Below are 27,118 nucleotides of genomic sequence, written 5' to 3' on the forward strand. Positions count from 1 at the left end.
CTGTGGAAATTTGCCAGGAGTTCAGTGCTCTGCTGAGAAATTCAAGTTAAGCCTAAATTTATAGCAATTTAAACCTCAGTCCCAGATGAACGTAGGAGCTAAGGTGAACAGAACATTCAGGCCCCCGAAGACAGGGCTGTTTGCTAAAAAGCATTGTCAGTAAGCAACTGGCATTTCAAGGCTTCCTAAGAAGAGGGTCCAACCCTGGCAATGCCACATTCATCTCTCCCTGGGGGAGAAGCCATGTCATTGCTTCCTGGGACTTCACCCACCCACCCAGCCGACAAGGAGAGCCTGCTTCTTCTCCCAGCACTTCCAGCCTCCGCTAGTCCCAACTTCCCCAGCCTTTCTGTTGTGTTTTATTATGCAAATGATATCTTGGTTGAGGTCGAGCCATTTCTTGTGTCTGAAGTTAAAAAAAAAAATGATAATTTCCTCAGCAAGTCATCGTCGTTAATGAAGTTTTACAAAAACAGATACAACCAAAGGAAAATAAAATTTCACAGGTGATAAATTTTTCCAATTTCCCTGGCAGAATTCGATAGGATTGTTAAATTAAGAGTGAAGGTGTCTGTTAGAAAGCAACGAGCAGTGATGGGTAATTTTATAGACTGGAAAATTGAATCAAATTGCTACATTAAAACACAGCTCCTCTGAGAATCTTCCCTTTCACAGTCTGCTCCATTGCAACAGCAGGGTGCAGAAATGGATCTAATTCACAACACTCTCTAAAAGGAGATGTACTCCCCAACTTGGCCAGAGATTCCTGGTGAGCTCACATCCCACTCACTACTGTCCAGCCTGGGGGAGATATCCAGGTGACACTCCACTTGGGGTCACAGCTGTGGAAGAGTGCTCTGGGAAAACCTTACAGAACCACCCAGACCTCTGGGGAGCAAATAAGGGCTGTTTCATGCAACAAGTTTACTCCTCAAAGGAGCAGGCAAGAGGGAGCTGGTGCTCAGACACACAGAGCAAAGGAGAGTAAAGGGAAAGAGGCCTCAGAAAATATGATGGGATTGAGACCACCACCTTACCCCAGGGGGGTCAATGAATGTATGATTGGCTTCTTAACAACCATCCTTCCCGCACCTCGTAAAATCCTACCCTTGACCATTGCAGCATTGCCCACGGTGCCAAAGTTCACACCAGTCTGGATATTGGAGTGGACTCCAAGGGCATGGAGACTGGTCGGCTTTCTCTAGGAAAGCCACTTACCCTATGCTCACAACAACTGTCCCTCAGAGGTGAGGAAGGCCACATCATAGGAAAACCAGGGTCTCTTTCCGCAGGTTAGGGCAACGGCAGCCAACTTGCTTATTAAGTTTCCAAAGGACAAGGCCGTACCCAGCCAACAGGTTCTTTCCCAAAATCTTCTATCCATCACAGTTTTTAGAGACAGCATTGAAGTTTGGATAAATTGGCATTTAATTATAATATGAATATTTCAGACACAAGTCTCCATCAGCCAGCTTTCTGTCCGTGCCACTCAGCTTGTTGCTGCTGAAATTGCTGTTAGTTTTGCATGTGCCACACTACCCATCCTGGAGGAATTGAGAGGGAACGTGAGGGAGCCTGACACTGTCTCCCCTCTGCTACCATCTCACAAGACCACCCACCGAGCAGTGGCGTGCGAGACACAGCATGGTGTTGCAGGTAAAAGTGCTGGCTCTAGGTCAGGATGGACCTGCTCTGCCACCTGCTAGCTGTGAGACCTCGAGCAAGTTATCTGCCCCGTCTCTCAGGTGTGATTTTCCCACCTGTAAAATGGGGATAACGATAGTAGCTATCATAAAAGGATGCCTGCGAAGCCTGGAACTGATGTATGTAAAGCACTTAGAGCCCTGGCATACAGGGAGCATTCAATAAATGCTGGCTATTCTCCATTTGGTGGTATTTAAATAGGAAGTGTTACCTCCTTGAAGAATTGGGAATCGGCTCATTCCCCACCTTCACCAACCAGACCTGAGACAGTCCGGTTGGACATTTTCAGCAATATGTGTGGAGCAGGTGAAACTGAAAATCCTGAGCAGATGGAAAGTGGATCACGCCTTCTGTTCAGGCCCCATTTCTACTGCAAGGACAGGTGCTGGGTGGAGGAACAGTCGACAGTAAGGTTGCATTGTGCTAACAATGTATACCCATCAATAGTCAAATGACTTGGGCCTCTAACATGTGTCTCATGATAACAGGTAAATGTGCTCTGTAAATGATTTTGCTTCTCCTTCCTCTTTGGCATGGGGCCTATACAAGCCTCATTGTCTCTATGTGGAAGGCGGTGTAAGTGAGATCTCCTCCCTTTCAGAATATAATGTCAATGGGCCTCCTAGCTGAAAGAAAAATGCCTGTAACACATACCAAGTCAATACAAAAATGTGTTTTCTAATCAAAATAATGTATGGATCATCAAATTAAATGTACAACATCACATTAATCATGGGAAATTTGCATTTGCCACGTGGCTAGCACGCTCTTTCCCGTGAGGGAAAACCAGAGCACTCGAGGTTTTCAGCCAAGACCGCAGTGTTAGTCCCGGATAATATGGTTTCAGGGTTGGTATCCGCTGGGATTTCTGAACATCCATGTTAAGAATACGGGGACCCTTGATGTTTAAGATCTCTTTTGCAGTAGATTCAACTGTAGGGGACTACCAACAAAGAAATACTAAAGCGATATGTGGAAAATGGGAGGCTTTTCTGAACCCTCTCTCACCCCTCCCCAAAATCATTTTACAGCCTAGCACAGGCCCAGTTTCATGATTCAAAATTCCATAAAAGTACAGCTTTTATCAGGTTTCTCTTTGTCTGGGGCCTCAAGCCTGGAATCCAGCAAGGCACCTGAGACCACTGAAGAGCTGTAACTGGGGCCTCGCAGCAGCTGCGGTGGCAACAGAATCTGGCTGTGTTCTCTAGAGAGATTTCAGGAGAGCAAACAGAAAGAGAGAGAAAGAGCCCTCCCTGGGTATTTCTATGCACATTCTGATGCTGCCCGCACTGCCCTGGAGGGTTATTATAGACCCAGAAACCAGATTGCTTTATAATAAAGCATATAACTGGTTTTTTTTTTAATTTGAGTCGGTTGGAAACAAGCATTCTTTGGAATTATTTTTCCCCCATACAGCTGTCCAGACCCACAGGAAGGGGGAATGGTGATAGTAAGAGGTCTAAGGAAAGAAAAAAAGCACACACCTAAAATACAAAGTTTATGAAAGAACAATTTCCAACTTCATAGGAAAGCAACACTCCATGAGGGGAACATCAAAGAAGAGTCAACGCCGTCATCAGGCCCCTTCTGAGCTTCTTGGCCTTTTCTTCCTCTCACTCCCATGCACCCTAGGCCCTAGGCACACCGTGCTTTTGGTCAGCACCAAAACTGGAATCATGCATTTTCTTCTACCTAGAATCCGCACCCTCAGTCTACGAAACCCAACACATTCTGCTCAGCTGTGTCTCCTCAGTGACAGCCTCCCAGAGACTCAGCTGGAATTGAGCTCTGTTTCAGCCTTTACCACAGGGATTTGTATTCAGGTCTTTCTCCTCCAATTAGTAGGTGCTCAATTATTATTTGTGAAATTAAATTCAGTGCATTCCAAGTGTTGCAGTTACCGCAAATTGAGTTTAACATCTAGTATATCAAGACCATACTATGGAGATAGGATGCAAATATTTTGAGGTAACAGTTGAGATTACCAGCTATGCAACAGAGAATTGAATGGGTTATTAGTATCATGCTCATATTTGCCATGTTGTCTGAAGAGGTGCTGTAGCATCCATGGATATATATCTATGTGTGCTGTGGAGTGGTTTCTATTTCCATTTTTTTGCATGTTCCCTTTGCGCATGTATTTCTGCTGCATCTGTCACCAGAGCACCTTGACGTCTGTTTGCACACTGATACATTTGGCATTTTTTAAGCTTCTGTCACTTTGCTTTATTTGGGAGAAGTGACTTCCCTCTTTCTTATCTAGTCATTTCTTGAATTTTATTCCCGGTTCAGCTGATATAAGAGCAGCACTTCAGAAAGGAGCCAGGTGTCATGGGAAGCTGGCTCCTCTCTGGGCCCCCGAGGTGGAGTCAGTGTCCTATTCCTCTCAGCCTCTCATTAATGTCCCTGACATTGTGCCAAGAGTGTTGATTGAAACCAACTCTCTGGATAGTGATGCTGATTTGTGACACCCCATGGTTCTCTTACATGTTCGCACAGTTAACAGAATCTTCCTCCACTGTTTTCCCAATTGAGATGAGATATTTGGGAATCAAGTAGAGCATTTTATGTAATAAGTGGTCAGTAATCTTTAGAGGTTAATTTGTTTAAAGGCTATGTAGGGTTGGGGTCCCATATGCCCTGTTAGGAGCAAGGACCATTATAATCTATTACTGTGTAAAGTTGAGCTAGCACATAAATTTTACTTCCTTCTTAAATGAAGATGTATTGTAGTAGATGTCATGCTAAAATGCCTAATAATATTCTTATAAAGAAGTTCAACAAGTTCTCTAGCCTAAAAAAAATTTTTTTTTCAAAATAATCTTTTTAAAATTAAAGCCTCAGGACTTCCCTGGTTGGCGCAGTGATTAAGAATCCACCTGCCAAGGGCTTCCCTGGTGGCGCAGTGGTTGAGAATCCGCCTGCCAATGCAGGGGACACGGGCTTGATTCCTGGTCTGGGAAGATCCCACATGCCACGGAGCAACTAAGCCCGTGTGCCATAACTACTGAGCCTGTGCCCTAGAGCCCGTGTGCCACAACTACTGAGCCCGCATGCCACAACTACTGAAGCCTGCGTGCCTAGAGCCCTTGCTCCACAACGAGAAAAGCCACCGTAATGAGAAGCCCGTGCACTGCAACAAAGAGTAGCCCCCGCTCGCTGCAACTAGAGAAAGCCCGCGTGCAGCAATGAAGACCCAACACAGCCATAAATAAATAAATAAATAAATAGTTAATTAATTAATTAAAAAAAAATAAAACCTCACCTTACAGATGAAAAAAAGAGAGAGAAATTTGGCTGTTTAACCCCCTTTTGTGAGCAAAGAGACTTTTTTTCTGTTGCTATATAATCAGTTTTCTTGATTTTGGAGTTTGAAAAATATACCAGTTTGATTTCACTGAAGCATCCAAGGTAAATTGTATGCCTCTGTGTGTATAGTGCCCTCTGAAGCTGGGAAGGTGCTGAGAGGTGTGCCTTTCACATGCAGTTGTAGAGGGCACTCTCCTCACCAGATGATGGTCCCCATACTCGCTCTTTCAAAGGCCGCAGAGGCACAGCACCCAGCCTCTCACTTCAGCAGCTAGGCTTCTTGACTGGAGCCCACTTTCAGCCACCCAGGAAGGACAACGTTAGATAGAACAGATGTAGGGACTGGAGCTTCCCAGTTCACATCCATCACCATAGCACTTAGTAATGGTGGCAAACGATATATAAGATCTACGGCCAACAGTCTGCTTTCTTTCTAGGTGACTCTACAGGCGCAATGGAAATCAGAGTATCTGTTCTGGAATTGAACTGCATAAATAAAGCAGAGTTTTACTTTTTCCATTTTTGTATCATGACTGGATTAAGTGCTGTTGCCTGAAAGGATAAAGGAATCAAGTTTTAGTTTTCATTTTTATCATTGCAAATACATTTACATTCTCCTATTTTACAAATGCAAAAGCAGGCAAGACACTTTCAATAATTTATTTTAAAATCAATGCTAATGAGGTTATGTCTCGTCAGTGGCCACGTTTTACAATAAAGTCTGATTTATTTAGAAAAGATCTTTGGTGTAGCTTCCCATCTAATGGTGGTGGGAAGGAGGTGGAGTAGCAGGCACGGTGACCCTCCAACTTCGGATCCAATTTGTAATTCACAGCGGAGATCTGACCCAATTTACATTGATTAGAATTGGGAGGAAGAGACATCTGCACACAGACAGCAAAGGCAGAACAAACCCTCTCTGCAAAAGTGCCTCAGCACAGCAAATTACTGGTCTTTGTGATTAAGATGTTTGATATCAGCAAAAGAGCTGTTCTCTGTCCAAATTATTGGGTATCTCTAAAACTGAGGACGTACCAGCTCTTCTTTGAATGTTTTCAACCCTGTGAAATTGGTCCCACGTCAAAAAGGAAAAGCATCATAGCAGAGGAAGGAAAGAAGTGGGCAAGTAATAAGAAGACAATGTGCAAAGAATGATGTTTAACATGATTTATTTCAGCGTGATCTATTTCCCATATTTGATTTCACTCCTCCATTATCTCACATCTTTATTCCTCATGGAGAGGTGGAGGAGCACTACAGGTGGTAAGTAGGAAATTGTCTGCAGGGTCATACATGGATATAAGTAGAGTTGAGTCCTTTTCCCACAGAATCTTATAGGGCAGATATATATTTACCTATATCTATATATATAGAGAGAGATAGATATCATACATCACTTTTTTTTTTTTTTTTTGGCTGCGTTGGGTCTTTGTTGTTGCGCACGGGCTTTCTCTAGTTGCGGCGAGTGGGGGCTACTCTTCCTTGCGGTGCGCAGGCTTCTCATTGTGGTGGCTTCTCTTTGTTGTGGAACGCGGGCTCTAGGGCACGCAGGCTCAATAGTTGTGGCTCACGGGCTCTAGAGCACAGGCTCAGTAGTTGTGGCGCATGGGCTTAGTTGCTCCAGCGGCATGTGGGATCTTCCCAGACCAGGGTTTGAACCCGTGTCCCCTGCATTGGCAGGTGGATTCTTTTTTTTTTTTTTTAATTGTTTTCCTTTTCCCTTTTCTCTCTTTTTTATTTATTTATTTATTTATTTATTTATTTTTGGCTGTGTTGGGTCTTCGTTTCTGTGCGAGGGCTTTCTCCATTTGCGGCAAGCGCGGGCCACTCTTCATTGCGGTGCGCGGGCCTCTCACTATCGCGGCCTCTCCCGTCGCGGAGCACAGGCTCCAGACGCGCAGGCTCAGCAGTTGTGGCTCACGGGACCAGCCGCTCCGCGGCATGTGGGATCTTCCCAGACCGGGACACGAACCCGTGTCCCCTGCATTGGCAGGCGGACGCCCAACCACTGCACCACCAGGGAAGCCCAGCAGGTGGATTCTTAACCACTGCGCCACTAGGGAAGTCCCACATATTTTTAAATCTTGGTAACGTGACTTATTTCCCAAAGTATCAATCCCAACAATATTAATTTTAATTTTTTCAGGGGAGCTATATCATTTTGTATGTGAAATCAATTGCAATTCTTTAATGCTCTGTAGTGTTTTAATATATTTTTATGCCGTTTCTTCTTAGTTATGAGCTTAGAGTTTACTTCCCCTAGTCTGACATACCAGAACTCATGTTGCCCTATAAACCTTATATTTAAGCGGGGGGGGAGGGCTGTCCTATGCCATCGCCTCAAAGTTTCCATTTAATGGCATAACTATGGGGAAGCAAGACAGGTAAGTGCCCTAAGATCCACAGAGAGAAAGGAAAGTACATGTGGCCGGAAGAAACTGAGTATTCAGCCCTCAAAATGTTCCTTTTTATGCTCCATTCATTCCGTGTGTGTGTGTGTGTGTGTGTGTGTGTGTGTGTGGAGGGCGGTAATGATGAAAAGGAGAACAGCAAGTGTATATCTGTGTATTTTACCCCACATATAAAATAGCTTAATATGATTCTGGTACTCATGCTTTCTTGATAAGGATCCAATTCCCATGTTATCAGATAGTACGAAGTCTGGGATGAAACAGGTTAATGAGGGTAAGAAACTTAGGCCAGTCATGTTGTGACTTTGACCATATAAACACTTGGATGGAGTTAGAAAATAGCATTGACTTAGAATTCATTGTGTACCTGCCATTCATTCCAACTCCCCTCAGGAGCTTCCACTCTCATGAGTGAAGCAGGCTGAATAACAAGAGTAAAAAAGATAACTACAAGCCCCAAGTACTAAGAACATAAAATTGTGTACATGACCAGCTTCTGTGACAGCTGAACAAAGCTTGATACATTAAGGAGTAGTTAATCACAGAGGGTTTAAACACGTGCTTAGCTTCACACACAGAAATTCTGGATGCTTACGTGGAGATAATACATTTTGAAGAGAATGCTAGAACGGGAGGAGAAATAGGGTTTGAGGAAAAGGATTGGGATCCTAGTAATAGGCACCTAAATAATCCAGTGGATTGGAAGCTCCATAGGGCGGGGACCCGGCCAGTCTTGTCCATCACTGCATCTCCAGTTCCTAGTGCAGTGTCTTGCATACAGTAAGCACTTAAAAATGTTTGTGAATGAATGAACAGAGATGGAAATAAGAGAAGGCCAGTTGAAGGTGAGAGATGATTTTTTAAAAAATGGTAATTATTGCCTTAAAGAAGAGAGTGTGATGAGCTCAGAGAAAGAAGACCCGTCAGTACAAATAACAGACTACTGACCACTAATTGCTAATGCTGATCATGTTTATCCCCACAGATGAAGAGCATGATCTAGAAGAGGATGAGAGCGGCACACAACAAAAAGGAGGTATGAGAGCTTCAAAAATGTACAGGTGCTGGATAGGACATTCGGGCTTCCCACTGGAGAAAGCACCTTTCTCTGACTACAAACATTACCAGACTCGCTAATTAAGAGGGTAACTGGTGTGTCGACCTCAACAGTCCTGAATAAGATGACCGGACAAGGAAATATCTTAACTTTAAAAGCAGCCACCCATTCACTTTAATTAATGTTCCCAGAACTGCTAAGATTTATCCTAGAGAGGGTGGGAAGCCAAACCAGATATTTATTTTTTTCCTATCAGTATTTCTTAAATCAGTACAGTGAAAATAGAATTGTCTCATCTCTAAGAGATCAGAGGATTGAGAATGGAAAGAATGGAAAAGTCTCCTATCTGAGAGGCCCAGAGATTGCAAGTTCAGAGGGGAATGGAAATGTGTCAGATCTGAAAAGTGAACATGGGGTGAAGGATAGAATTGCTTGGTTATGCTGACTTCTGATGGCCTGGTTTGATTCCAGGCACATTTGGAAATGAATATGTAACAGCTTTGTTGAATACAAAATTACTTCTTATTCATCCCAGACTGTTAACCATGTTTCAGTCTGTTAGTGAGCCCATCCTTTCTAAGGTCAGATGCCCCTCTAAAGCCTCCTTAAGTGGACCAAGGACCTAGTCTGTCATTGTCTGTAAAGGAATATGTGCTGCAAAGGCCACCTCAAGGACATTCATTCCATCAGCAGAGCCTGAAAGTGCCTGATTTAGATACTGGCTGACTTTTTCTTAGAAATTCTATGGAAGTTTTAAGCCTAGGGGTTCTTTCCCTCTTCCCGTCCTGCTCCCCCTCTGTTTCTCCAGCCTCCCCTTTTCCTATTCTCCTCTCTCTTCCTTTCCTCGTGCCTTTTCTTCTCTTCCTAATCCATTCAGCAAAGCCCCTTTCCTTGGTTCATTCTCCATGGGAAGAGAATATGTAACAGGTTTACTGAAGGACCCAACTTCATAAACACCCAGCTTCTCAAGAGGAGAGAAATGACAGCAAAGAAGCAGCATCAGAATTCATGTGCCATAGCCAGAGAGAGAACTGAGGCAAGTATAACAGGAATGTTAGCGTAGTTTCAAGTAAGGACCTCGTGACAGTTAACACATGTGATTAAGTCCATTCTGAATCTTAGTTTTTACCATTCTACTTGCCATACAGAATTCCAACAAAAAATCTGTTTCCTGACCGAGCCATGTCCCACGTATGTCTCTTCTCAACCAACTTCCCTCACTAGTGCAGGAAAGAAGCACTTCATGTGGACAGCTTGGGTGGAGTAACTAGAAGCTTCCTATGGCCAACTTTAAACTCCCTTGGGAAGCAGCAGAATTCAGGCAAAAGCCTAAAATTCAGTTTCAGACGTCTCCTTCATCTCTTTTCTTCCTTCCACCCCTCTTTCTAAGGTTCAATCTGAAGAGTGAGGAGAGATTTATTTCTTAGCTGTTCCAGGAGCTATAATTCAAGTACATTTAAAAAAAAAAAAAACCCTTTGTTCCTCATGCTTCCTGCCTCCAAAATAGGTGTTGTTAAAGTGTAGTGAGCTCTAAATATGTTTCTACGGTTTATACCTCCCACCAGTTATAATGATTGGTGACTTAGTGATTAAAAAAACAGAGGAGGACTTTTCCCTCTCTCTGCAGAATCTGAGGCAGGAATTTATATTATCTGTGTTTACTTATTTATTTATTGAATTTATATGGTGCCTTTTCTACAAAGGAGCTATAGAAACTGCAACAAATATGTAACATCCAAATGTCATCACTTAGCTTTAAAACAGTAAAATAGAGGTTCGAGGGATGGGTAGGCATATAAAAGGCAGGGAGCTCCAGGATAATGTGAATTCTTCTGTAATAGGCAAGCTACACAGGCTTGGTTCACTTGGGCAAGTCAGGTATCACATGCCCTTTGAGAGGGAAAAATATTTTCTCATAAAAGATACCATGGCTAGCAGGGTCACCTTTAAAATCCACATACTTTTCTTCACTATTCCAGGGATCCTTTTCCTGGAATGCTGTGCTTTTCCCTGATGGAACTGCTTACATTTTTAAAGCCCAACTAAGAGCTTATCAGAAGAGGGGAAAAAGGAATTCAGTTTATCCTGATTGGGTGTTAATGACCCTGTAAGATGTAATTTCTTTTATTTTGTTCTGTTACCTAGAAAATCTATCACGGCCTTGTAGTATTGATTATTCAATCTATAAAGAGCTCGGTTTACAGCTTGACTGTTAGTAACAGGGTTATTCTAATGAGTGACTCTTCAACACCTCAGATTTTCACTGAATTCCAACCCATCAGCCTAACAGTCTAACTCTAAGTGTCTTTGGAGATGACAGCTTATCTCCCTTCCCTATCATGAGAAGGCATTGTCCAGGTAACCAAAAATAAAACTCATTCTGTGCTGTCTGTATGAAAACGACTGGCCGTTTGCTTGGGTATGCCATGAAAAACAAAAAGCAGAGCTGGAGGCACAAATCATCCTTAGATACGTCAAACCTCTGACCAAGGAGGATCTTGAAACAGGTTGCTTTCGCTCTGAAGTTGTAGGCAAACTCAGCCAAGGGGGAGCCCATGTTCACTCATTTCTGCAGGGCAGAAAAATGGTTGCTGATGAGCATTCCATTTCTGAGGCACTTTTTCCACTTTAGTGGCAGCCAATGGAGGGAACTATTACACAAAAGAAACAGAGGGAAGCCACAGAGGTATTTGCAGCTCTTACTTTTTGAAACCTATTTCCCAAGACAAATGTGAGTGGATCGTCACCCAGCTATAACTTTGGCTCAATAAAAGGAAAACAGGAGATGAAAATTAGGATCTGTGAGTGTTCCCCACTTCAAGATCATACTTATCATCATTAAGGATCATCATTAAGGACCATAGTAATTTCAAAACTCAAAGACTAAAGGGCTATGAAAACAAGCAAATAGTATTGTTCAGTTGCTCTTCCTGTTCTGGTGTCATAGTCAGTGGAGCTTGACAAAATTTTTTATGCCTTTCTTTCTGAAATGGTTAATAAGGTATCAGGCTGAGTCTGCTTTAATGGACTGAACATGGTGGCCTTTCTGGCCTGGCCTAGAGAACATTTCAAGTCCCTTCCAATGGGGCACTGCTTTGGCCTTCTTTGTCCATTTCTCATGCTCTAGCAAGAACTGGCTTTATCTGTCTTCTCCTTTTGTCTCTCTTTTCTATAATCTGTTAAGTAGTTATACCCAGGGCCACATTGGCACAGTCCTTTTGCTTATCAAGAAAATGTAAACAACATGCTGACTTGCCTTTTGCCTCTTTTCCTTGGTCACAGCTTGAATTCTGGAGCTACCCAATATCCCCCAAACAGAAGCCCAAGGTGACATATGAACTCTGGAAAGAACACAAGTCAGGCTCTGTTGTCCCTAAGGAGGGAGAAAGGCAGAATGGTGTCTGCTGCTTTCACCTTAGAACTCTCCCCGTCATGGAGGCTCATTTTCAAATATTGACTCTGTCAATAGTAGCACCAACTTGGCCTCAGTTACAGGAGAAATGACTGTCACTGGTTATAAAGACTTGGTGTGGAATGACAGATGCTTTGCAATAAATACCTAGAAAAGAGAGAAAAACAATATATTTTTTAACTTGGTCTGCTGCTAGTCTTCCTATCACATTTTACCTGCTGGGAGCATAGCTTCTCTTACATGGGATAAAGAAAATAAGATGCTTCCCCCCTTTTTCTTTCTCTAGAAAAAGTCCTCCTCAGCTCTGCTGGCAATTTAAATGCTGTGACCGTACCCATTAGCTTCTCTATCATTGTAATTGTTGTTAATTGTTATAACTGTTTTAGTTATTAGTGGTGTCATTATTGCTCTAGGTCCTCTGTCTGTTTTATGCTGAATATATTAGTGCTTTGCTTTTGAATTACCAGGCTTTATTTAGTGCAGAGTTACGTTTTTTGGAGAGACATTGAGAAATGCTGGCATTAAGCTTTATTCTTTTGTTTTTCATTCCAAATGGACAGACTGGAAAAAAATAATTAGATGGAATAATGTCCTCAAAATGAGAATGAAGATGTTTTGAATTAATTAAATGGTCAGAATGCTGCACTATTTCTGATCTCAGACTGCTGCCAGAGGAGTGTAAACCTAAAGGAACTTCAGTCCAGCCCACAGAGGCAATCATTCCTCTCAGGCTCCCAATTCCTTACTGATCTAAAGACATCAAAGTCTCCTTATGCTTCCTCTGTTCATAGGACATGCTGGGCAAGTTTAGGGAGAAGCTGGACTGGCCCAGCAGACCTCCCAGCCTTCAAGCTCTTCCTGGGGCCAAGCTTCAAGAATAAAGCCCTCCTTGGCCTTACCTCTTCACCTCTTCAAGGTTTGATCAGGCTTTTGTTTTACAACTAAAGCTTCAGGGAAACCTTCTCTGACCCCTCAGACTAGGTTAGATTCCCTATTATACACAGGACCCTCAACTTCTCCTTTGCAGACATATCGCAATCATAAATAAATAAATAGTTGTGTGACTGTTTCATGGTGCCTCCACTGCCGGATGGCAGCCCTAAGGGCAGGGACCGTGTGCGTGGCTGATGCAGAATTCCCAGCATCTAGCATAGTCCCTGGCACAGTAGGTTCTGTGTACATGTCTGTTGAAGGCTAAAGAATGAATGTAGTGAAGTTGTGTGCACACATATACCTAAAGCCAATCACATGTGTTAAACTGGGAGTCTGCAATACAGAATCCAATCTTGTCCAGTTAAGACGTTCCTCTCCCTGATTTCTTTAATACCAGAATACCTCTGTTTAGATAGCAAGTCCAACCTTTTCCCCATTTTTAGCCCTTCGTTCTGCTTATTTTCCAAAGCAGCCTTGTTAGGATTCTGACGATTCCAGTTCTTGGGCTAGGCTAAACTATCTCCTGGATTCCTGAGCTCTATCTTCTTTGGGCCTTTAGCTTATGAAAAATTGAAGGCATCTTCTATCTTTAGTTTTTCTTGGAAGGTTTTTTTTTTCTGCTAGCTTCTTGCATTCCCTATGATCTGTTGTGCTTTTAGAATAGCTCTTTTTCCAGGTGTTCTCCCCAGGTGTCTTATATACCCAATATCAAATCACTTTTTACATATATTCCCAAAAGGTACTCATAATCTCAGGAGCTGTCCCACACCCAGGCACGTGGGGAGCAGTACACTACAGCGACCATCTGCTAGGCCAGAAAAAGCCAAGAGAACTTTGTCAGTCTTACAATTTGGAAACATCAAGTTATGTTTTTAAAAAATCTATTTTTATAAAATTATTTTCTTTATCACATATAAATCCATGAAGAATATTGATGTCAATATACTTTTCATTCGTAAACTTAGGCAAAATCTTGGGGTGAATAATCAACTCCATTACAACTGAAAAAGCATTATATCCTCTGGGAAAACTACTTTCATTTTTCAGGAACTGATATTTCTCTATTATTTCATGAACTGATATCCCCCCCAAAAAAAACATGCCTTGTCTTTTCAATAGCTAGCATTTTTTCCTAATTCCAAACATATTCTTAAGTCTGTGTGAGAATGTTTCCAGTGTAGTTGTCTTGTTTGCTACCCTCTGTTGTCTGCTGCATATACAAACATTTTCTGTGTAAAGAAAACATGCTTGAGTTTCTATATGGTTAACATTTTTACTTTTGTTTGCAATATCTGAATCTTAACTAAACAGCTCTGTCCCCCTCTGTTTTTGTGCACTTTAAGATTCCTACTAAAGTTCTTTTCCAGAGACATATAGGGATTTTGTTCCTCTGCGCCTTTATTCTTTGAATTGCTCATAAGTTAGGAACAAGGAGAAAAAAGCAAATATAGCCAGGGCCTCTGTCCCCCCACTGCCCACTTGCCCTCTGTCTATTCCCATCCTCAGCAACTAGCACCATCACTCTTCATGGGAGGGTCAAGACAAATGAAGGGAAAGGTGGAAACTGTAGAATAAGGTCCCCCCAGATCATTTGAATTTTAATTAGAACCCAGGACTCCTAACTCCCATCAGTAGGAATGTCATCTTTTGTAGGTGCTTTGCATATCACTCTCATACATAGTGTCCTAAGGAACGGGGAGCACTGCCACATTATCCCTGGTCCAGTGGGCATTCGCTCTCCTGCCATTCAAATCCCCAGATCCTCTCCCACTTTGTACTCTAGTGTTTAACCTTTCCGGGTAGAAGAAGATCAATACGAATCCTTCATTGTTAAGAATCGATGACTGTCCTGTGGCATCACTGCCATCTAGTCTTGCTGAGAAGCCCAGTAAATCTCTTCAGCTGCTTCTAAAGCTTGGTTTGTCGTCTTCGTCTTCCGTTGCTTTCATTTTTAATGCAGATCACTTTGGTTTCTGTTCCCCTGGGGGCTTGCAGATAAATCTTGGCAGACATGTTCAGCGTCTACAAATGAGATGCTGGAAAAGGGCCAGCCCACCCAGAATTTAGTTGTAATGGATGAGACACCCCCTTGGTTCCACTTAAAGACTGGGCTATTCGTTTCCACATTTATTGGTAATTACCTCATATAGTAAGTACCTGGGTGGGAAGTGCCCAGGATGAAGTTCCTGTGTAACAGAGGAGGCCAACCTGTGAGACTGCAATGCAGATCTGTGCTGGCTGACTCAGCCTCTCTCGTAAACAGGCAGAAGTCGGAGACTTATCTCATTCCTTCAATGGGTAATAAAAAGAAGCACTGGATAGTTTAGATGCCCTGGATGAAGAAAGTCTGGCAGAAAATCTCTTTGTGCTGCTTACTTATAAACCAAGTGAAAAATTACCTGCCTGATTTTCTTTTATTAATAAACGAATATATTTATCATGTTACTGAATAGCATCTGACTAAGGGTGAACTGTAAATATTTAATGTTAGTTAATGATCTCCTTCTCCCACAGTCCTTTGCTCATGCTGAGTGTCTGGCTGTGTGTCATCCCAAACCCCCTGAATCTTAGGTTTCCTAGGGGTAATATCAGAACCTTGGTTTCCATTTGCAGCAAAAATGTGGGCTCCATAGAGAAAGACAGGGTCCTTTTAACTTTGATTTCTCCTCTCTTTGATCAGTGGACTATGCCAAATATTATCAGGGCCTATGGGATTGCCATGGTGACCAGCCAGACGAACTGTCCTTCCAACGGGGTGACCTCATCCGCATTCTGAGCAAGGTAAGGATTAGAGTGTGGGGCTTGGATCAAAAGTCGATGTTCTCACTCTTGATGATGTAGTCACCATAACCAGAATTATCCCATGTCATATTCTTCTCTTGTGTGTATCACATGGCTCCCTCACACGTAAACTTCAATTGTCTTATAATTGTCAGGGAAATTTTTAATTGAAAATTCAGATTCAGGAACCAATTTTCAAATTTAAAAATAAAATAAAGTAGACATAATACTTAAAACTATGCCAATCAAAATTTGATCTTTTTAAAAGGGTCTTGTGGTGCTTAAAAGGTCATCACCACGTACATAATTTATTACCGTAAAATACTCTTGAAAATATTCTAGCTGGGTCAGCCGCCTTCTTATTTCATCTATAGATAAACAACACTGTAACATAGTTATATATGGGGGGAGGAGTCAGAGCTAGTTAGCTCAGTTGGTTTGAGCAAGTGCTGACAAGGCCAAGATAGTGAATCCAACTCAAGGGCCAGCTAACTTCATTCTCTTCCTCAGTCACAGAGGTAGCCCCTAGCCACAGCTAACCATCTCACAAATGGTATTGCTGGATACAAAAAAAATGGGCAAAAATAAGGATATATTATTGCAGATCCATCACCAATGTGAAGAAGCTTCAAAACTCATGGGCTACTGTTTGAGGGATCAGTAACACCATCCTTGTAAAGAAAGACTGCACATATTCTGTATAGGTGGGCTAAGGAAATCGATTCTGTCCCTAAAAAACTTGTTAAAAAGTTCTCCCTCTATGAGGCGATCAATATCAACAAACATTTTTGAAAGAGGCACAATTTGCTCTTTAATTGATTAGTATGTGAACTCCATAAAGGAAAATTGAAAACCCATTGTGTTATTAACCCATCATTTGCAATTTATCTTTGTTCTGTAAATGTCATTACCTTGACCAGGTGTTTGTCTCAGTTTGAAATATACCACAAGCTCCTTAAGAAACAGACCAGGGCTGACGGAAGGTACCTTTCAGCTGTTCCAACGAGTCCCATTTGAACTAGGACCAAATTCAGACCCAATCTTTTTCCAGAGAGCAGGAGGCCTGCAATCCCTGCTGGGTGAGATCACAATCTTCTAGTGATTTCTTCCAGACTCCTAATTCAGCACCACCCTAGTGCCATTCCGGTGCAGCTCCAATACACCAAGAATAAATTGGAAGCAAAGAAGGGAGTGGACATTGGCCTGATTGGTATTTCAAATGCCCGAAAGCAAGGTTTGCCGAGTAATAGAATTTGTGTACATTACCACGCTGGGGTAATCGAGTTATCCACTCAGGTGTGACCAGGCCTCTGTTTGCCCAGAGCCTGCAGGTGAACAAATTAACTGTTTACATTGTCTGAGGTGCCTGCAGCAGGAGGAGGGGAGAACAGAGCCAGACTGTCTGCTGGCCTTCTCTCTCGGTCATGATTATTCTGTTTGTTTTGCACGTCTTTTGCCTTTGTTAATGACTTCTCACTGGGGGTCCCTTTCCTCCATTTAGAAGGGGCTGTGCGGTGACTTGCCCTGCAGTATAGAGCTGTCTGCAGTTACCAGGACTGTTGTAATTTTGAGATACCAAAGAACACGGGGACCTTTCCCAACCTGGTTTGGGTTTTTTTAACCAACCCCCCTTCCCCTCCTCCATTACTAAAAGCCAATATATCAGAGTTTAATTCACAGGGAATAGTTTGCTGCCTTGGTTCTATCGGGCATCTTTCTCCATCTCCTGGAAGGTCCTGAGTTCGTAGTCATCCCTTACCTTGGTAGTAGCACACCAGTTGCCACCCTTCTCCACATTGCTAATCTCTGCATGGCAAGGGAGGAAATGAGAAGCTAGAAGCTTAACTGAAGTTTCCCTCATAAAACTTCATTTCAGTTAACGTTGGCTTGGGGAGCATTTCAGATTGGATTTACCTTTATTATATTACTTAACTCAATAAGAGTCCTTGGACAGGAAGGAACCTTAAAAGGCCACCCGATCCATTCCCTTGCCTCTAAAAAGCACAAATGAACCAATTCAGACAGATAGAAAAGGAGATTCCACTGCCATTATCAGCTGTATGTCTATTCAGATATTCAGTAACTCCTAATCTCAGGAATTTTCTCTCATATGGATCCTAAATTTATTCCATATTATTCATATTTAGCCCCAGCTGGCTTCCTTTATTGGAGTCAGTTACACTCTGCAGCCTGCCTCTCACACCTGCAGGGACAGAACTGACCCAGGTTGAGGTTAGTCCAGAAAAATGGTATCTAGAAATCTCCATTTTACTTTTCTCTGTAGCTAGTAGAACTTTTGTCAGGCAAGAAAAGCCCACTTCTTAGGAACCTAGAGAAGTTTATTTCCCTGAGAAACACAAGACAAGATGCAACTGAGTGCAGCTCAGCTTACCTGGAGCAGTTTCCTTACCTGTAAAATGAGGGAGTTGTGTTAGATCTCTAAGGTTCCTTCCACCTCAAACATTCCCGGTCTAAATAAACATGGTGAGGCTGACTTTGCAAATCTGCTAAAGAAATTCCACACAAAAATGTGTCTTAGCTTTAATTATTTATTCAGATTAAACAAACAAAAAAATTCTAAGTTATTTTGTTTTGGGCCCTCATAAATGCATTCGGCTTTTCCCTCTCTCTTTGTATAAGAGAAATATTCTGAGGGGCAGGGGGTGGCAGGTAGAGAACAGAAGTGGCCCCTGGATGGGGAAGTGGGGTGGGAATTGGGGGGTAATAACTTTATTCTTGGGCTCCTGCTGCTCCCTGCTGTTTCTTTCTCTCTTTTTTTTTTGGTATTTATTTGTTTTTTTTTTAATTGAAGTATAGTTGATTTACAATGTTGTGTTAGTTTCTGGTGTATAGCAAAGTGATTCAGTTTTACATGTATATGTATATGTATATATATATATTCTTTTTCAGATTCTTTTCCATTATAGTTCATTACAAGATATTGAATTTAGTTCCTTGTGCTATACAGTGGGACTTTGTTGTTTATCTATTTTATATAGAGTAGTATGTATCTGCTAATCCCAAACTTCTAATTTATCCTTCCCTCCCCCTTTCCCCTTTGGTAACCATAAGATTGTTTTCTGTGTCTATGAGTCTATTTCTATTTTATAAATACTAAGTTCATTTGTATCATTTTTTTCAGATTCCACATATAAGTGATATCATATGATATTTGTCTTTCTCTGACTTACTACACTTAGTATGATAATCTCTAGGTCCATCCATGTTGCTGCAAATGGCATTATTTCATTCTTTTTTACAGATTAATAATAGTCATTTTATATATATATATATATATATATATATATATATATATAAACATACACACACACACCACACCTACTGTTTCTTAATAGTTGCCCAAGTATGACCCAACCCTGAATCCTAGAATCCTAGGGCCAAGAGAGTCTGTTAGGGTCTAGGGCCTTTGGACAGGAATGATCCCAGAAAGAGAGCTATTTACCCTTTTAAAAAATTTTTTCCAGAGAAGATGATTGGCTGGGTAAGAAAGCTGCACCCCCATAGGTAACCAAATGCCCATCACCTGTCCTATTCTTAAGGAAGCAAATCGTCAACAGGTGGGTTACTTATGTGACCCTGAACAAAGTCACTTAATCTTGCTAATCCTCAGTTTCCTCATCTGTAAAAATGGGATAATTTCTATTTATAGGGTGTTGTGATACTTTCATTAGAGAATTTGTGTAAAGAAGCGCCTGGCATCTAGGATGATAATTATTATTATATTCCCTTCTTTTCCACTAACAATAGAGTAAACTTTTGGGGTCAATATTGGGTACACACTAGGAGTTCAATAAATTATTAGTGAATTGAGAGGGAAAAAAAGGTAGCCTGTCCTGCCAAGAACTCTTCACGGAGATATTCGAAAGCTCAGAAAGTCCTCTCTTGGAAATAGAAGGCCATCCAGTGAAGAGGCCTTACATGGAAATGCGCTGTGCCTTTCCTGGTCTGAGAGAGTTTGTCACTGGCAAAATTGATCAATTGCTCAAACTTCTTTGAGGAGAGGCCAGAGCCATGTATCGCAGCTCTGAAACAGTAAGCAATGGCACAGTCTGCAGGACCCCGCCCACCTCCCCTAACACATCTATCCGTTACTAAGCCCCACAAAGTTGCATGCCCACTTAATGCACTGAGTTCCAATTTGGGCCGCAAATATATTAAAAGGAGATTTTAATAATGGAGCAGATCTGTGCATCCAGTGGACGTTCCCGCGTTCCTTTTGGGCCCAGATATTTCTGAACAGCATTTTTGGTGCAGGGACCGAACTTCGCTTCCACCCGGTGCAGGGACGCAGCTCCGGCCACGGCGGGGTGTTTAACGCTCTTCAGTGGCTCCAGATTGTGGTGCTTGTGCAGGTCTCCTCATACGTAACTGATGGCTCCCGTAAATTACTTCCCACGATGCCTGAGACCACCGCAGAATTCAAGTTTGAATAGAGCAGGAAAAAGGTGTTTGAAAGGCCTATTCACTCAGCTACATTTTAATTTCCTTTTCAATCTTGTCCCAATTAATTTCACAAAATTAATCTCACAGAAGCAAACTCGGCAGCACAGAGGCTGCGGTTTTAGTGTGGCGGTCGCTCTGCCTGAACATGAAATAGGAGCTAATATAAAAATCCATCTGCTGTGTTTGAAATACACGCCGGCTGCTGCTCAGTCCTGTCTGACATTCCAAACATCAACAGCGGGGAAAAGTGATTTGGGGGTTAGTGGCCATCAGTACTTGGCAGGGGTTCAACAACAGGTGTACTCCAAAAATCCATTCAGCCTGGGCACCAGGCATGACAGGGTAGGTGCTGAATCACCCTCGGTGCAGGAACACTGCGCCCTGGCTTAGTTCCTTTTATCTGAGGATCGTAAGGCCCTTCTGTGGACCAGCACTGCTGTGAGCATTTACTGTAAGTAGGAGAAAGGGAGGTAAGAAGTCTCTATTTGGATAAGACGAGCCACAGTTCCCATGTTTCAGAGAAGTGACTCTGTCTTCCTGGCTTAAAGGCCTCTCACTAGGGAACCTTTTTCTAAATAATAAAGGTGCGTGTTCTACTCTTCGAGATAACCTAAATAAACGCCCATTTAAAAATTAGGCCTCCTCTTCCAGAAGTAATTTATAGTGGTAACATGAGCTGTCCAGCAGATAAGGGCGAATTAAAGGGAGAGAGAAAGAAACTCTTTCTCAATTGTCTAGAAAGAAGAAGAGGTCCCTGGATGACCCTTAAATGGTCCCTGTTTACCATTTAAGGTAAACAGAGTTGATAGGCTACATCTCTTGAGCTTATGTTGTGTGACTCATGAGTTGGCCCTCGGCTTCTCCAAGGTTTTTCCAGCTACTTATTTCCATGGAAGGCAGCGTTGGAGCAACAAGCTGGGCACCACAGAAGGTTTATACTTACATGGTGGCTTAGCCAAGGTGGGGAGATATTCTCACTGCCCAAACACACCATGCTTTGGTTGTCTTCTCTGCTGGTACAGTTGGTATGGAAACAGGGAGCCTTAAAGGCAAGGTCAAGTTTAACATTGAACATATGATGCTGTCAGATGGCCGTGGGTCTTATGTGGATGAGGATGGACCGATTTCATCATCCTGGATGACAGTTAGCTTCCGGCACTGGATTGGAGCTACTTAAATTCAGGCCGGGTCCTGGCTCCAAACCCAGCTCCTAGTTATCCGAATGCAGCAGGCCTGTCCCTGGCACACCTGGACTATGTTAACATAACACCATGTCTGTTATAATGGGATTTTTAAAGCCCGGTGTTCTTCACCTACTCCCTCAAAGGACTACTTAACGAATGTAGACCTTTCCCCTCCCTTGACCCCAACCCCTCCAGAAGAGATTTGTATGTTGTAAAAATTATCTGAATGCAGCAGTACTTCCTCTTTTCAGTGTGCTTAGTTGAATGTGACAACACCCTCATAAAAACAGATAAGTTAATTCCTTCAATTGCTTTAAATGAAGAATTTTTTTTTTTTTTTTTTTTTTTTTTTAATTTCAGGGCTCTGAGGGAAAGGAGGTGTTTGGTGACATCTAGTGTCCATTTAGGACTTCCTCAGGCACCATTACCCTCCGCTTGGTTGACTGGGGGATGGGCAGGGTAATTTGGGAGGTAATTCGGGGGTAGGAAGTGGGGAGAATACAGGCCTGGGGCACAGACTGCACAAACATAGTGATGAAACTGGTCAATGCCTGCCAAAGAGCTATCATTCACCTCTGACCTAACCAAAGGGGACGGTGAGGGAGGGTACCATCAGAAAATATCTTTTCTTATTTATGATGATACGAAAAGAGAAGCAGAAGCTGTCCCCATAACCCCATTTCACGTTAACAAGCAGGTCAACACTGTGCTGTGATGACGAAGATGATGATGATGATAGTATTTTCTCTCATTAATAACCCCTATGGGAGGCTATAGAGTTAGGAGGATGGGAATGGGATTTGGGGTCAGCTGGAAGGCAACGGTCATACACCGGTCAAATTCAGTAGAGGCCATTCCTTTCCCCCAGACAGGAACCAATCGTCTAGAACAAACCCTGGCAGCCTCATTCCTTCCAGGTAATTTTTATAAATGAGGGGACACCCATTCCAAGAGAGGACAAAAGGGAGAGGGTGTTTGTGAGTGTGCGTGTGTGTATGTGTGCTTATGCATGTATGTGTGTGTGCAAATGCGTGCATATAAACCTGCAGACAAGAGACCTGGCTACATATCAACCTTATTCTCTAAACCCTGGCCATTTACTATAAAACCCATTTTTTAAAAAAAGAGTAAAATTGGCATTTTCCACTTTAAGCTCCTTAGTCCTGAACTGTTGTCCTGAACAAGACCCTTCACTTTCTACACACATACACACACACACACACACACAAACACACACACACACACACACCCCTTTCAGTCAGGTGGAAAGTCCCAGATCAGATAATTAGCTGTGAGACCCAGACAGAAATGTTTACCTAGAACCATATAAGCCATGGCAGGGTTAGGTTAATGCTCACAATCACCCAATGCTTTACAAACTCCAGTGTAAAAAAATTCCAGCCATTTATTTTGCGGTGAATTTATAACAAATGCTCTTAAAGGCTTCGTCTTTTGACAGAGGTAATAATAAATTCACTGTTAAAGACGGTAGTTTAATTCCTTATACCTCCAATACTGCACAGAATAAACCATATTCATCACTGAGTAATTTTTTACCACATAAATCTTTAAAACTAACCGGTGAAGGCTGTTGAGACTGAAATATTGTAAATTTATTAGATATGCCCATGTAGTATTGGATTCAGAGGTTTCCATTCGAATATATTATGGGGAAAATTTGTGTCTTTAACTGTGACATTCCCTCCATTTCCCACTGCCAGTATTATAACAAGCAGCTCCTCCAGAGTCAACTGCACGTTTATTAGACAGAGATTTAGTAATAAACTCCTCACTAATCTGCCAAAGAGGCTGGATGACATTTCGGTGAGATGCTCTATTTAAAAGGGGTCACAAAAGCTTTGTTTCTGTGTAATTATTTTCTCAGAAGGAACTCAGCCTCCCCAAACCTCTGTCTGCTAGTGTTTCTTGGTAGTGTATGGACCCAGCTCTCCAACCAAACTAGCAAAATACTGAAGCAAATTATAACCTCATTGCAGATATACAGAGCAGTAAGTTCTATGCTTATAGGATTAGTTACATTAGGGGGCTTGGGATAATTGGTTAGAACACAGAAAAGCTGGAATTAGCAGACATTGCCAGACTTGTGGTATTTAAGACTAATAAGAAGATTATATTGATTCTCACACTAGAAATAATAGACAATGATTTCAGAAAACTTACTATTTAAAAACTTTAATCTTGACATATGACACATTCAAGATACAATTAAATCCTCAGATTTGAACAAAAATCCTTTTACTTTAACATATAAATTTTGAGTGAAAGTCTGTGCCTGTAAGACGAGAATATTCTTTCTCATAATTTGCTAGTGAAGTGACATTTAAACTGACCAATTGATTATATCAAATTGTAATACCCTCTCAAGTTTCATTAAGGAAATATTAATATTCCTAGAATGAAAAATATTTTTTCTTTTAGATTCAGAAAGTGCATCATCTTTTCAGCAAAGAGCTTTGGGAGTTTCCCTGTTCCCACTAATATTCTGTATTTGGCAAGAGTTCCAGATACTAAAAACTTCCAAGGAGGATTATCAACTTTAAGACTTTTTTTAAATAAAATAACATGAAATGTGTTTCTAAATATTAAGCAAAGGAGAAAAACCTCCTGGCAGTGCAAGACTGCAGCCCATCAGAATAATTGTTAAAAGACAGAACTCAGCTAGAAAGATAAGCGAAATACCAGCAATTAATATTCAACGTTTCACATTATAGTCAAGAGGATGTGTTTTTCTTTGTGATGTGTCTCATAAGCTAAGAGTGTTGGGAGCCAGACTCTGAGCTCTGTCTTCTTTTTGTGCAGGAGGATTAAGGAGAAAAAGAACAGCCACAACAATCCTGCTCCATCTGTAAATGAACAAACATCTTGATTTTATAGCTATTTGCTTTGTAAAACTGAGGAATGAAACAAAAATTACTGGATGCCTAAGTAACACTTTAATTCCAAATTCATTTACGCTGTAGCTATGTAGTTGTCACAAACCATAATGCAGTATTTAATTAAAATAACAGAAGTGCATCTAGATATGTCCTGGGGTAGCTATCACCAGATTATAGTCTATGCTATCCGCATTTTATTTATGAAATGGCAGAGTCTAAGGTGCAACTAGGCTGATACAAAAGCCTAAACATTTTAACCTGCATTTTTATAAAGGCTCTTTTTCTTTCCTGCTACGTCTTTAAATTTTTCCTTCTTCTATCTTTCGGGGGGGATTGTTTTGATGTCGATAAAGATCTCTCTTTCTAACTCTTGCTTTTCAACTATTGACCTCCTGTGTCTTCTGGCTGTGAAATCCCCCATCTGTTGTCATGGAAAGGCTTGTGAGGTTTCACAGGAGCCACAGCAAGCAGGGGACATCTTAGCGGAACTTGGACATGGAGGGTAGGAAAAAAGCAAACCCTTTTCAGGCTCAGTGTGCTTGTTCCCATACAATCTTCCTTGCACCTTTTTTTCCACCTATAAATACCCGTTATAGTTTACACGCTTGCTTGCTCTACTTTGTGGATGTTCACATGCAGACATACTGCTCCTTTTCATAAACACATAGCATCTATCTTATACGCAACCACCATCTATCTCCTCGTTCACATTGGCTGTCCCATCAACCTCCTTGTCTGCAGAATTATGTTCAGCAAGGTCCCGATTTATAGGAAATAAATAATGAAAATGGAACAGACTGGGAAAGATAATCGAAACATTCAAATTGTTATTTTTCACTGTACTTTCTACAAACAGAGGATCTATGAACACCTAGCAAAGGTGTTCGCTGATTCCTAAAAAGCAATCAGTGCCTATTGGAACATTCTGACCCAGTGGGTCTCTACCTTGTATTTTTCCTGTTCTGTCTTACTTTTTGATGCCCCAAGATCTCACCTTTTTAAACGGCAAATGATGCTGTGTTATTATTTTCATTATTTCTGCTTCTTATTTATCCTGTTTATAATGACAAGTTTTTGTCATCATTTATCCTCTGTAAGATAATCCTAAGAATTACAAAACAAAAACAGTAATTGCAACCACCTTTTTAAAGAAAATAGCCCTTGCAATTACTATATAAAGATATTTGATAATGGTAGCATCAGATCACAGTCCGATCCTACAGCAAGGGTCTTTTGGAGAAGGGTCTCTTACACACACTTGTAATTATTTTCTCCCCTTTTACAGGTCACATAGAAAGTTAATTTCAATAGCTGCTAATTTCTATCCAACGAGAGTGAGGTACTTTAAACCACACAATATAATTGGATTCAAAACAAATTTAGGAAATCGAGTGTGTTAGGAAGCAAATAAAAATATCCTTTTGGTAAGAAGGAGGGTGAAAGTAGTAAAAATGGCCTTTTTTTCTCCCTTCTTTTCCCTTCACAACTTTGCCATTAAAGTTGCACCTACAGCTAGAAGTTTGTCCGTGAAAAATGGTCATTTTGTTTCTCTGCTCAAAGAATGTTATTAAAATGCTAATTTAAAAGAAAAAGGAGTTAAATATCTAGCGATGGTGCATTCTAATTGCAACCATAATGAGCTCTCTAAATGTGCGTGCCCCTGACACACACAGAGCATAAACAGCAGTAAACAGATCATTAGTACCCGCGTTCATTTATTCTGGCGACCTTACCATGACCCCACCGAGGGTAGGGTGAAAAGCAGGTGGATCTGGCTGTGACACCCCCTAGAGGGATCCAGGAAATGAAGCTATAAGCGGTTGTCATGGAAACGCCTATGTGTGCAGATGATGTAACACACCGACAGGCTGTAGGCTTCGCAACTGGGACGTTGCCTTTCCCTCGCCGGAACAATCTCACAGATTAAATTATTCATTTCTTTAATTCACATAGCAAAAGGAATCCTAATTTTCTTGGTGATGTACAACTCTCTTCCATTTGTCTAAGGTCTGTCATCCCCTCTTTCTCTGAAACCTACCCCAGCTTCCTACATTCTAGCCCCGAATCACTGAATCTGACAAAATCAAGTGGAGGAAAGGCAGTGGAAATCTGATGCTTAACATCTGTACTTATAGAGAGAAAATATAAGATTTTAAGCTAAAAATTAATAATATAGACAGTGTTCCTTTCTGATGAGGGCATGGTGACCAGGGACTAAATGTATACCTGTCCTGAACAAGATGGCTTTGTTTGGAGCGGGACAGGGTCAAAGTGATACCTGATGCAGAGTGTAAAGCAGACAGGCACCAGCCCCAAATGAACACATCACCATAGCAAGGTGCAGGGATAAGAGAAAAACATAAGAGAAAAGGAGCATCTGCTCACCCTCTCCCATGTCCAATTGAGGGAATCGAGATTAATAAAAATAATTCTTTGGAGAATGATTCCACTCTATCCTACCCTGTTTTGCACCGAACAACCTCAATAACCTTATAGCAACAGTAGAATAACTTTTCTTCTTTTTTTAAAGGAAGCAAAAAAGACGATCTCTGGAAATTATTTTAAAATAAAAAATACCCTGGCCTGCGCCTCCCCCCCACCCCACCCCCACTGCACTTTAGATGAACCTGTGATATTGTAGCAATGGCCCTTGAAGTGCAGTGGGGAGGTGATTTAGGAGAATATTAAAGGCAATGTGGAGATTCAAGGCGCCTCTCTCAGGGAGATCTGGAGAAATACGCAGCACAGATGGGCCGAGCAGATTAAACATTTCCGTCACATTGTTTCCAAATTGTGTTGTGGTGCCTGAGGCTGGTACTGCGGTCAGAGCAAAATAGAGTGGTGCAGAGCTGCGAGCTGCACAGTTTATGGAATACATATTAATACGCCAGTCTCACATGGTATCACAATTCTAATAGCTCCGAAATGGTGCTGTCTCTATTGTTCCTGAATTCTGCACTTGGCAC

The 27,118-nt window shown here is 41.7% G+C and overlaps 2 protein-coding genes across 4 annotated transcripts in view; one reads left to right on the forward strand and one right to left on the reverse strand.

The window, feature by feature from the left end:
- SKAP1 (src kinase associated phosphoprotein 1) overlaps nucleotides 1-27,118 on the forward strand; it is a 282,843-nt gene that overhangs the window by 245,188 nt on the left and 10,537 nt on the right. For both annotated transcript variants that reach the window (XM_082441766.1, XM_082441767.1), the window contains exons 10-11: nucleotides 8,410-8,460; nucleotides 15,507-15,607. In XM_082441766.1, the coding sequence (XP_082297892.1) occupies nucleotides 8,410-8,460; nucleotides 15,507-15,607 (152 nt within the window). The remainder of the gene's footprint in view (nucleotides 1-8,409; nucleotides 8,461-15,506; nucleotides 15,608-27,118) is intronic.
- SNX11 (sorting nexin 11) overlaps nucleotides 5,537-27,118 on the reverse strand; it is a 52,182-nt gene continuing 30,600 nt past the window's right edge. Inside the window, exon 9 of one of the 2 annotated variants that reach the window (XM_082441772.1) lies at nucleotides 5,537-5,565. In XM_082441772.1, coding sequence (XP_082297898.1) covers nucleotides 5,552-5,565 — 14 coding nt within the window. In that variant the 3' untranslated portion in view covers nucleotides 5,537-5,551. Of the gene's footprint in view, nucleotides 5,566-17,938; nucleotides 18,115-27,118 lie in introns of those variants that run through there. The other variant, XM_082441786.1, reaches the window with a different exon arrangement.

Source organism: Balaenoptera physalus, assembly GCF_965194825.1.
Source record: "Balaenoptera physalus genome assembly, chromosome: 20".
In the NCBI taxonomy this organism is placed as follows: Eukaryota; Metazoa; Chordata; class Mammalia; order Artiodactyla; family Balaenopteridae; genus Balaenoptera; species Balaenoptera physalus.